The sequence below is a fragment of the Mytilus galloprovincialis genome, chromosome 6 (genome assembly GCF_965363235.1).
Source record: "Mytilus galloprovincialis chromosome 6, xbMytGall1.hap1.1, whole genome shotgun sequence".
NCBI lineage: Eukaryota > Metazoa > Mollusca > Bivalvia > Mytilida > Mytilidae > Mytilus > Mytilus galloprovincialis.
In genome coordinates this window covers 91,599,111-91,611,404 of record NC_134843.1, presented here as the reverse complement: position 1 = coordinate 91,611,404, position 12,294 = coordinate 91,599,111, and the positions used below count along the sequence as shown (strand labels likewise).

At 30.6% G+C, this 12,294-nt stretch overlaps 1 protein-coding gene across 4 annotated transcripts; it reads left to right on the top strand.

Moving 5' to 3' along the window:
* The first annotated feature begins 846 nt into the window (after nt 1-846).
* On the top strand, nt 847-6,817 carry LOC143080701 (ADP-ribosylation factor-like protein 2-binding protein). Of its 4 annotated transcripts, none has more exons than XM_076256695.1 (7): nt 847-912; nt 2,324-2,378; nt 2,901-2,962; nt 3,316-3,419; nt 3,936-4,021; nt 5,929-6,025; nt 6,427-6,817. In XM_076256695.1, the coding sequence occupies exons 1-7, from the start codon at nt 882-884 to the stop codon at nt 6,559-6,561; spliced, it is 570 nt and encodes a 189-aa protein (XP_076112810.1). In that variant the 5' UTR covers nt 847-881; the 3' UTR covers nt 6,562-6,817. The 4 variants fall into 4 exon arrangements, with proteins under 4 accessions (XP_076112810.1, XP_076112809.1, XP_076112812.1 ...); XM_076256694.1 differs by having other exon boundaries at nt 848-912; nt 3,313-3,419; XM_076256697.1 differs by lacking the exon at nt 847-912 and adding an exon at nt 1,291-1,443.
* Nucleotides 6,818-12,294: the final 5,477 nt, after the last annotated feature.

The window sequence follows — 12,294 nt, the reverse complement described above, 5'->3', positions numbered from 1 at the left end:
CAATAAACATAGAATAAAGCCTGCTAACGCTCGTACTCGACTATGAAGAACGGGATTATCATTCTCTTACATATACTAAATTGGAGAAAGAAAAAAGTTTATATTCGGAGAATTGTCCTTCATTTTAAATTTTCACACCTGTATACATCAAAGAAATCCAACTTGAGATAAACGATTGGCAATTAGTTACATGTTCATTGTATAAACTTGTCCTTATCCTTAGGTTATTGTATTTAAAATAGTATACCACGTCTGTTATTAGTGATTGACTAATTGGTTAATTGAATTAAAATTTGAATATATAACGATTTGGATATTGTGCGGCCACTGACTTCAAACGGGGGAGGGTCTTTTTATGATATGTCTTTATTCTCACTAACCAAATTTCAAATATATACATATTTCAATATAATGATTACATATAGACATGCAGATAGAATATTTTATTATATTTTTACATGTTTACTTAATCCTAATGTAAGTATAAAATACAAAATAAAAAATGATGAATACAAGTTAATATAGGCCTATTTTTTGGTTATTCTCTAAAAAAAAAATATATATATTTCTTACGTCTTTGATTTCTGGTTTTAATTATATATAGGCAAAGACATATATAATACAGACTCAGTAAATTCTAAACCATAACACTCAAAAATAAAAACTTTGAGAAATACCCTTTAACTTATTTACATAAATATCCCGTAATAGAAATGTTTCAAATATTTGATTACTTCTCTATAAAGTTATATTAATAGTTGTCTTTTAAAAAATATATATAAGTAAATTTCACAAATAATATTCCAAATCAAAAGAAATAAGATTGGTTTTACAATAAAGCATTTTTGATTAGAGATTTAAGTTCCGGTGATTTAAAAAACATGGCATCAAATGCCGATGAAGAACAACCGGGTTAGTGTTATTTTCATATTTTCTGTAGACTTCTCAGTTGATTTAAAAAAATATATATATTAGTTAGGCTTCCCCGTTCATTAATTAGTTGATTTAAAGTTCTTATCCCAATAAATCTAGACGGAGTGCATAGTTGAGTAATTAAATCACCATTGTTTGTTTTGAAATGTTCCATTTTCAGGTGAAATTGTTATATTTTACCTGTGTTAGTTTATATTTAACAAATTAATTGATTGGCTTGATGTGTGTTGATTACGTTAATACATGTCATATCCACATGAGTTAATTACATCTATAATTCATTGTCGAAACATGTTTATTGTCTCAGCATGAACAACGCGCCACATGAACTCTCCACTTATTCTATATAAGTAAACTTCCTGTGGGAAACTTCACCTGAACTTGTTTGGACACGCGATACCTTAACGATCGCTCAAATACATTTGGATCAGTAGTGAATGTAAACAGAAAACAAATACAAGGATAAATAGGAACATATAAAATCATCTGCAAAAATGAGTGTCTGCATGTGTAAGTAGCTAACTTTGTCACACATTCTTTTATTTGTTGGTTTCTGTAAACTTCATATTAAACAACAACATAACAACTTTTAAAAACTTTGACAAGTGACATCTCTACCTTCACTGGCGTTGTTATTTGCTTGGAAAGAAAGGGACAAATTTTCTAATGAAGTATCCAAGCCATCTAACGAAACAGATTTTTGTAACTTTTATTGAAAGCAATTCATTCAGTCTTGTAACTGTTTATTTTTATTCCCCCTCCCCCCTTTTTACAGTCAATATATACTGCCATTGCTCAAAATTGTTAAATTTAAAATAATATGCCACAATTGTACATGTACTGACCGTCACTACTTATGCATATAGCAAATAAAAGAGTTGGCATAATTAGGCAACTGTAATACACCTTATAGCTATTTGTCCACCATTACTGGATATCACACAAGTTCCCGTAAAAATTTACGTCTTAAAAAACAAAATATCTGACGCCAAAATGGAAAAGTGATTGATGTATGCGTCAAAAGTTCAAGCGGCCGGGTCAGCCGGGATTAGTGATAAGGTGTATTGTACATGTACTGACCATCACTACTTATGCATATACATGTAGCAAATAAAAGAGGTGGCATTAGGCAACTAGACCATCATGAAGTTTTCCGCTGAGAAGTACTGTAAAGTACAAAGTGTATTCCTTGGGTTTATTACAGCTAACCATACTGTTCAGGTTTAGGACCATCAGTCTTACATGTAGGTGAATTGCCCTAGCAGTAAGCTACAGTAGTCTGATTGTCTATATAATCACACTGCATCACATCTCCTTATTACTGCAATTGAATCTTATCTTTTTATTTCTTTTGAATAGATTTATATTTTTTGTCTTGTGTTTCTTGTAGATGGAATAGAGCCTATGGATTTTGCCTTCCATGATGAAGATTTGGCAATTGCTGTGTAAGTCATTTATTTTAGTCATGTACAATGTACATGTACAAATGATGTACATAATAAACCAAGATTTATAATTGATTTGGTCAATAATGAAAAAAGAAAGCCTTGTGTTTAAAAATTGAAACTTAGTCTCATGAAATTTAATTATGAAACATGATGAAATGGGGAAACTCAACATGCTCAATGGTACAGAAAATTTGATAGCAGTAATTTTTCAACAATTAATTTTATATATACATGTACATTGTACATGTAAAAGATATGTGCAATTTACATGATTTATAAATGTGATTTAAGTACATCTGACATTATAAATAGAATATCTTTTATCTTTTCCAATCACACTTTAGTTCCTGGAACCAATCAAAATGTTGTGTCATGTACATTAAACATATATATCTTGTCTTAATAAACACACTCATTTATGATAATTTTGCAAGCAAAAAATCTTACACATACTGACATAAAGATAAGATTTACATTTTGTAGAACAAAATATGATAATTGTTTATGATTATTTTTTAGATCCAGTGATGTTGATACTAAATTTGATGAAACTATAGGACACATAGAAGATATTATTATGGGTAAGTTCATCATTTTTGTCGGGTTTCTGTCTCCTTGACATATTCCACACATTTAAACAAGAACATCGCTCTGACATGCAAAACTAAATAATTTGACAATATGCATTTATATAACTGCTGAATCAGACAGCTCATTAGTTTCGCATATAGCTTTCACCACTCTCAGTTTTGATAATTTTAGTGAAAAGTTTATAAGACAGGTTACTGAAGTCACTTTTCGGAGTATTTATAGTATGATGTTTACATTTAAAAAACAATAAATTTGGTGAATATATCATGTATATCAAAGACTGATATTAATCATAGATTATTCAGACTAAAATAGTAACCAAAAAGGCATTATTTTTCAGAAGATGAATTCCAGACATTGCAAAATAATTTCTTAGAAAAATATTACCATGAATTTGAGGACACTGAAGAAAATAAATTTGTTTACACAGATATACATAGAGAATATGTAAGTATAGATTTTCCTTGTAGACTTGATATCATGGATATGGTCAATAAGATTAAGAAAGTCTTGGTTATTATAAAGCTAGTTATTACCTTTCTAAGTTACATTTGTTACCTGTCCTCTGAGAAAAAAATATTGGTAGAAAAGGACAATGATTAAAAGTGACAGTCATTGATTTTTCTGTGTGTAAGGAAAGGGTCAAGACTCCTTTAAAAACAAAGTATAACAGTCTAAATAAAGGTTGTTTTCTGGACTTGACAGCTACATTGTACTATAATCATGATAATTGGAGAAAAAAACCTTTATTTCTTAAATTTTTGACTATATAAACGTAAACCTTACGATGAACCAGATTGACCTAAAATATATTTTTCAAATGATGTTAAGCATATACATGTTTAGTCACATTGGATAATTAGCAGGCAAATACATGTCTCATTAATATTTGTAGGCATCAAACATTTGTCAAACTGAAATAAGTTGAACATGTTTAATAATCTAATTTTATTTTATTTTCAGATTGAATTAATAGAAAAATACTTAGAAGATGAATTATCTAAACGAATACCAGAGTTTTCTATGGTAGAATTTACAAGACAAATAATGTAAGTACTTTTAACATATGAATCACCAGCATGAGAAAATATTTATTATGTTAAAAAAAACAAAAGTTGTTATCAACATGGTCACCGAGAGATTAAGGTGTAGTTAAAAACAATTAAAAAACATACAAAAAATATCTGATTATTTTGAAAAAATATTTTTTCTTACTTTGGTCTGATACTGTTAATAAAAGGTTTCTACGTCCTTATTACTTGTATTTATTGAATTTCTAATGTCCATGCATGATGATATTTTATTCTTCACTCAATTAACAGTATGCACATGTTTCTACTGTGAAAAAAATCATCATGGTCATATTCTTGATTTGGAGTGTCTTTAAAAACTACTTAGATACATAAATAGAAAGAAACCATATGTGTAAACAACACTCGGACTTGTCATACATGTAGAATGTTAGCAGAGCTCCAGATAAGCTGCGTATTTGCGTGATCACGCAATAAAAATAATAAAAAACCCAATGCAATTGCCCATTGCAGGGTTCAAGAACCCAATTATTTCAAAGGAAAACCCAATTATATGCCCAAACCATGAGTTCTCAACCCTTTAATTGGCTACTGTTTGCGTTATTTACCCTTATCTATTTACAGTCGTCGCGTAAATCTATGTTTATAATGTTTATAATTGGAAATTTCCTTTCGTTCTAAAAATAGATCCCTGCATCAAGTAGCTGAAATGGGTTCCTGTTGGAGTTTTCCGTTGCTCAATAGGTACACGTGTTTTTGAAAACATTTCGGTCTTCTCTGCGTTTATCCAATTAGCGTGTGTCATTTAGTCATATTTTTTTGCATTGCTCGAGATTTATCATAACATACATCATTTGTACATTGAATTAAAACGAAAGTGAATGTCCGGTAAAAATATTAAACAGAAGCATGTTTTCTGCTTCTTTTGAAAAGCTGAGGGAAAGTTATGATAACAAGACTCAGCCAGTGTTTTAGGAAGCGTCCATCGAAAGCACGGGCGTGTGTGCGTACCTTCTAACGAATATATTGCTAATAAACACGGGGTTTCGTCAAAAACGAAATCAGTTGGAAAAAGTAAAAGGCCAAATCAATTATGACATGATAAAGCATGAGAAACCAAAAGTTCTAATAAAAGACAACTAAACCCAGATTTATATAAATGGAATAAACCAAAATCATTCAAGTATTAAAGGTGTAAGACAAGTGCCTGTGAATACACATATCCGTTTTTGTGAGAAAATACAAAACTGGCAGAAGGTTTGGAACGGGACACAAATTAAACCTACAATTGCTCCTCAGTGAATAAACCAAATAAACAGCTAGCAAATAACCCTAACCCTAACCCTAAACCAAATAAAACAGCTAAACAAAGAAAGAAACATATTTAAGATGGAAAAAAATCTGGGGTTGATATTGCCTAAATATTCAATATTGTGTTGATGAAAAAACCCAATACATTGAGGAGCTTGGTGGTGAAAAACCCAATTTGATATTAACATGAGGAGTGAATTGGAATTGATAATGCAATTAAAAAACTTTATCACCCAATTATATAAGAAAATGGTGGGTAAAAAACCCAATTTGTGAATTCTTATCTGGAGCTCTGATGTTAGGAATACAAGATCACAACATTATCTATGGTAAATTGGTAATAGTGTAACTAGTGGTTAATAAAAGCATAAATTATGCATGGCTTAGTTTTAGTTTATTTATGATAATTGAAATTTTGAAGACTTTTTAAAGAAGTATTTGTCTGGTTGGAAAAATAATAAAATTTTACCTTTTTCATTTTATGCCAATAACCAATACTACCAAATTCTCAGTGGCTGATCAGGCTGATCATGGTTTAAAATAAGAAGTAATAAAATATTTTGTTGGTTGACATTGACAATATCATGTATGTCATTGTATTTTTTTAATTTCAGGGAGAGAAGAAATGAATTAGATGGGGAAATATTTGAAATGTTATCAACCTTTAGTGACTTCATGGCATTTAAAGAAATGTTTTTAGATTATAGAGCAGTAAGTTTAATTATATGTCATGATTTATTGATACTTTCCAAACATTAGAACATCTATTCAGTATTTTTTTTTGATGTGGAAAACTGATACGTTGAAGGTAAACCACAAGCAACAAGCAATTAAATGACACCTAAATGTACCTGGCTGTTTTCACAGAGATTTCTCTCAATTTTCCAAGTAATATTCGCTTTTGAAATGGATGATTTATTAACTGAGTTATCTTCATTACAAAAAAAAAAAAACAGTAAGGAGTTTGATTTCATGATCATCTCTAACATCATCAAAAGACATCATATTTTTATTATCCAATATTTATAGACATGTGCATATTTTAAATTGTAACCTTTTACTAGATAAAGTTACATTAATAAATATTTCAATTTTATCTTCTTTTTTTTTAGGACAAGGAAGGGAGATCAGTAGATCTAAGTTCTGGTATTACAGTAACACACGTACATGAACATGACCAAGGAGGAAATGGAGACGGATTCTCATTTGACTTTTCACTCACTGGACAATCGTTTGGACCGAAGTAAACTTCCACAATATTAGGAGAACTGTTTTAAGTATTAGATCTGTGTCTGTTTACCTCAGCTTTAAGAAATGGACCTCACTCTAACCATTACTTTGATGCACAATGTCAAGGTCAACTGAAGACCTCTCTCCAGTTAAATGATGTGTACATGAAAAAAACTTTTAACAGTCTTAGTTTTGCTGTATTTATCCTTATCTGGAAAATTATTATTATTGGAAATGATCTGTATTGGAGGAATGCATGAAAAATATAGTTGTTGAAAGAGTTGAAGTTGAGAATATTTCGCCATTATTAAGAATTTGAAATTATAATAGATAAGGTCACACACTGCCAAACTCTTTATTTTATATTTATAAATGCTCTTATTTTCATAGTACATTAATTTATACATTAATAATCTGAAATTGATCAACAACAAAAAAGAAAACAGAACATTATAGATATTTTCACATTTTTCTTACTTAAAAATATATAACTTCCCACATTATTTTTTTTTTCTGTTCTAATCCATAGAGGATTATGGTTGTACACATAATCTGTTTTGTTTCTTCATTTTTCTCAAAGATTTAATATGTACTTGCTTTCAAAATGTATTAATCTTTGCCATTAAAAATATGTTATGTAAATTCTGAAAGCACATGTGTTTCATGTTAATTTAGTATCACTATATATTTATTACCACCGACTTTCAAAAGGCTGTTACATTTCAGCCAGTTTAAAAAATGTACATGTGTCTTGTAATATTTCAAGTGGCTGTAATTTGAGATGAGATTCATTTAATATATCATAACAATTCACCAGATTTATGGTATATTTTTCAAAGAGTGCAAAATTATTCAAAACAGCAATGAAAAGAAACCAAAAATATGTGCTTCCTTTAAAAGTCATAAGATAACATCATAGTTGTATACTTGGTTGTAAAGTGCTGCACAACCGTCCAGTTAGATATATTGAATGAGAGGTGCTATAAGAAATGAATGATCGTGATGATGGTTTGTTTGTTATTTTAATGAAAGATATTGATATGAAATAGTCACAGGAAAAGTGTTTCTATGTTCATTTTATTATTATTTTAATTTGTATTTGTGTATTTGTGATTATATTTATAATAAAAGTTAAGTATAAAACATTTTGGTTTCTGTCTCGTCTAATTACAAGTCATAACGGTCTGGCATACACTATCTGTTTAAACCTAAATATTTGGGAGGTCATACATTAAGGTAACACGATACCGAATGGCATATCTCCCGATTTCCAAAATTTTTGGCATACGTGTACTTTGAATCGAGTTACATCGGAATATGTAATAAAAGATGGGGGTCACCATTTTTGTTTTTTTGTAATTTTCATAGGAAAACGTCAATTTTGGCGACAAATTTACTTAGGTATATAGGGGAAATGCCTTTTTTTCGGCTTACTTTTTTAGATTTTCGAATGGATGGCTATTTTCTTATATACGGAGAAAAAACAAAAAACTAACATAATATCCAGGATTGCATAGTGAATCCATACACGTATAGAAACTCATATGTCACCATCCTTGTTTTTGAAATAAATGGCTTCAAAGTTGATCGATAGGCCTAGAATTTGACCAAAAACGTGTGACGTTATGGTGTACGGAATATAACGTTATTCCTTCTCAGAGAAATGGAGAAAAAATATGTGTCGGGATCTGAATGAGTATATTTTATTTTCATTTCCCCTGTCGACTGTCGTAAAGTTCCTAGTAATGCAATTTAAAATTCTACTGAATCAGATATGATTTTATTTCGTCCTGCACATGGAATTTCACTCATATGAATTAATATTAAAATCGTCTGATTTTCACACCAAACGAGCATATACTTGAAACTTGCGTGAACAGGTTCCATGTGAATCTTATGAGAATAGTTCATGCATAAATCACCGGAATTTTGTACAGGTTAAATTCACGTAAATATTTGAAATAAAAATATCTTTGTTCTAAAATTTGATTAAAACCATAAAAAATACCATCAGATTTTTGTTAAGTTTACGTGAAAATTAACTGAAACATTTCACGTGAGATTCATCCGAATTACTGATTTTTAACTCCATCATATTAGACAATGATGGTATAATCACTGCATCACGTGATGCAGAAATATAGTATTTTAAAAAATTTGATTCATTTAACAGTTTTTTAATTGCTCGGTTTGATGGTTGTTTAACGTTCAGTGGCAACTAGTTCATGCATTTTCGGGACGATACAATACAATTTTGAAGACAGTTGTTTATAAAAGACACATTTGATGCACCAGTCAAAAAAGATTAAATATTCTGTTATTTGTGAAAATTATGAGGGAAAATAATGATCCTGATAAAATACACATTCCAAAAAATAAAATAACACAACTCCAGGAAAAATTCAAAACGAAAAAATCCATTATCAAATGACGAAATCAAAAGCTGAAAAACATCAAAAGAATGATAAACAGCTGTCATATTCTTGACTTGACACATACAATACATGTAGTATAGTGTACTCTGCGTGATGTAAATGTGTTACTTGGTTGCTCAACAAGTCGGACAAACCTTGTAAACTGTTAACCCGAATAATTCAGTCGTTATATTCCATTTCATTTGTGAAAAATTATTTACATAACAAATCTTGAGATCATATATGCATTCTTTATATAAGTAAAACAACTGCGAAATTTAAAAGTTCAAGCTTGAAATTCAACCTGTATCAGATGTAAACCGGAGTCTGTACTCTGTACATGTGCTTTTGTATTTTATCAAAATGCCTAATCCAGCAACCTGTCATGAAACAAAATAGAAAATCCAGACGATATGCGCACCTATAATAATATGAGTAGGAACACAAGGTACATAGTTTTAAAGCTGAAGCAAAACGACTGCAGTCCTAAATAATTAGCCGAATTAACTCTATATATACTAAGTGCGGGATTAACGGTCGAACGGACAAATGTTAAACAATATGATGATACGTGCTCTATAAGTAATTTGGTGACAATGCATATTTTTTAATCAGTTCATATATTATGAATGGAATGGTAATTTGGATATCTGAAATGTAGTAGCAATGTAAGAAGGCTAGCATTTCCGTCATTTCGTCTTTGGTGGAAAGTTGATTAATTGGAAATTTTACCGCATCTCCTTATATTTCATTATGGTTTGAGTTTTCTAGAGAAGAGCAAAAGTTTTAAGACTTAAACTAATATTTACCAAGAGACTGAAATGTTACTGTAACAATTATACTACACATACTCAAAATTTTCCAATGTTTACTAAAACTACAAATAAGAAGTGTAAAGATACTATTCCAATTAGCATTAGTTACAAGTTTCTTGATGTCTTCCAGGCGTTTAATTAATGCCCTGCTGTTGCTATGTTATAAATTGCATATCATATATCTCCATTTATCATTCTATCAGCCAACTTTTGTACAAATAACATGTACATGTACACATTTTTTTATTTGTACTTATACTTTTACAAATAAAGTCTCATGTTACCCCACTGCCATAATGAGAAAGCGGTAACGGAGATATTTAGTTTTGCGTAACTGTTCAATTTCGGTCTTCCTTGAGGTCTGCGTTTAAACTTTGTCGAATTTAAAAAAAAAAATTAGAGGCAATGATATAAATTTTATCAACTTAAGTTCCAAGTGACGGGTGTAAATTGTAGGTTTGATTGATTTGATTATTGGTTGGTTAACGTCCAGTGGAAAATATTTCATGCATGTTCAGGACGAGAACAAGTTAACAATAAATACAATAGGTGGGTTTTGCAATAGAGGCAGGGTATCCGCGATGATGGTCGGGAAAATTTTAACTGACGCTATACATGTATATATATATACTAGTTCTAAAAACTAATTTTAAGAAAGAAACTTTCCGGGCCTTTTCCGACGAAAAGTATGGGAGCAATATGGCCCTCAGAGCCTAAAAGATAACTTTGTTAATTTTCTTTCAGTCGTTTTGTCTCCCAACTTGTACATGTACATTATTTCCAACTCAAAACTAAAAAACACCGAATTGCCATGCAAGCGTAAATTAACACGAATATAAAATCTAAATGATTTCAAGATCTTGCTTTTTTACAGTCTCTTGCCGTTTGAATAATAAAAAGTCAGTCGTTTGCATGTAAATTTCGAGAAAAAAAATTATAACGGAATCAGGGAACACGGAACCGGTCTGACTACAGCCAGCCCCAAGGTTTATTTTTATAAATTGTTATTTGGATGGAGAGTTGTCTCATTGGCACTCACACCACATCTTCCTATATCTATACCACGAATAAAAATAAAATGATAAAACTGTGTCTGTTATGCATAAGAACATATTTAGATAAAGCGTGCACATGTTTTAATATCAAAGAAACAGAATATTAAAAAGTAAGGTAATACTTTTTAAAGATTAACAATGAGCAGAATGATTGCCGGAAAACGATAAAACAATCTATGTCAAATAACCGCTACTTATTGCATCAAAACTCTCGGCACTCTGCATCTAGGGAAAGTTACCGTTAAAAATGTCACACAAAACTCGCTGTATTGGCTTATATGTATTCATGAACGTTATTCGATAACGTCAGGAACGATAACTCTTGGCGTAACGTCATTCGGTATCGTGTTACCTTAATTGAACGCGGATGCCTTATAATAAGAAGTCAGTCTTTCATGTATGTTCATTGTCATTGACCTCTGTTTTTTTGTCAAGCCTTGATGGAGAAAAAAACCAAGACAAAGGTTTGTCGTTTGCAGCGGCAGGGTCAACAATGTATTAGTATGTGATTAGGTCTAGATTATTGTGAACCACTAGTAGTAGGTCAATTATATTTTGTATGTACATGTAGTTGTATCAGCATTGATACATCTCATTTCCATGGAGATAATTTGTCCATGCCCCCTCAGTCTTGGTTTATTGACTTTGAAAATTTTGCTTGTTTAACCTGTATTAGTTTGTGATAAGGTCAATTGAAGGGAAACGATTCGTGGTAGGCCAATGTTAAATGGCTTTCAGTCGTATAAGCATTAGCGCATCTCATTTCCAGGGAGAATATTTGGCCCCAGCCCCTTAGTCATGGTCTATTGACTTTGAAAGTTTTGCTTAGTTTACATGTATAACTGTGTGATTAGATCAGTTTAAGATGAACCACTAATGTTATGTCATTGGTATTTAGTATGCAAATGTATTGGCAATTCATTTCAATGGAGATTATATACAGATTCTTAGACAATATACGTATAGTATCTTGAAATATGAAGTTTATTTGTATGAGGCTTAGAAATGGGGAAAATGCGAGGTTCTACTGAGCATTTTCCCTTTTCGTGCCGAATACAAATAAATTTCATATTTCAAGACACTATACGTATATTGTTTTTATACTGAAATCGATAAAAAATAAAAAAATATGTAACAAATATTGTTAAAAAAAAGTGTTTTGGAATTTCCCTCTTGAGGTACCATTTTGGGGTATTTCCCTATGAGTGTAGTTCAGGCGGTAAGACATTGAAATTTTAAGGAATTAGAAAGAGAAAATGAACTTAATTAATAATATTTGATGCACATGGTATATCAATTAACAATTTGAAGACATAACAAGTTTAAATACATAAAGTTTAACCATTATTACATGTTGTCATGGTTGTGACGTGACATTGTTGATAATACAGTAGTTCCGGTAAGTAGGCGGGGCTTATAGGTTAGTTGAGGTCATTGATGTATAAAGCTAACGTTTATACGTATAG

Bases quoted from the DNA above. Each gene is read 5' to 3' on its own strand.
- LOC143080701 (XM_076256694.1), top strand. From the start codon at position 882: ATGGCATCAAATGCCGATGAAGAACAACCGG. The intron at 913-2,323 runs GTTAGTGTTATT...TGTTTCTTGTAG, and splicing joins TGCCGATGAAGAACAACCGG to ATGGAATAGAGCCTATGGAT. The intron at 4,022-5,928 runs GTAAGTACTTTT...TTTTAATTTCAG, and splicing joins GAATTTACAAGACAAATAAT to GGAGAGAAGAAATGAATTAG.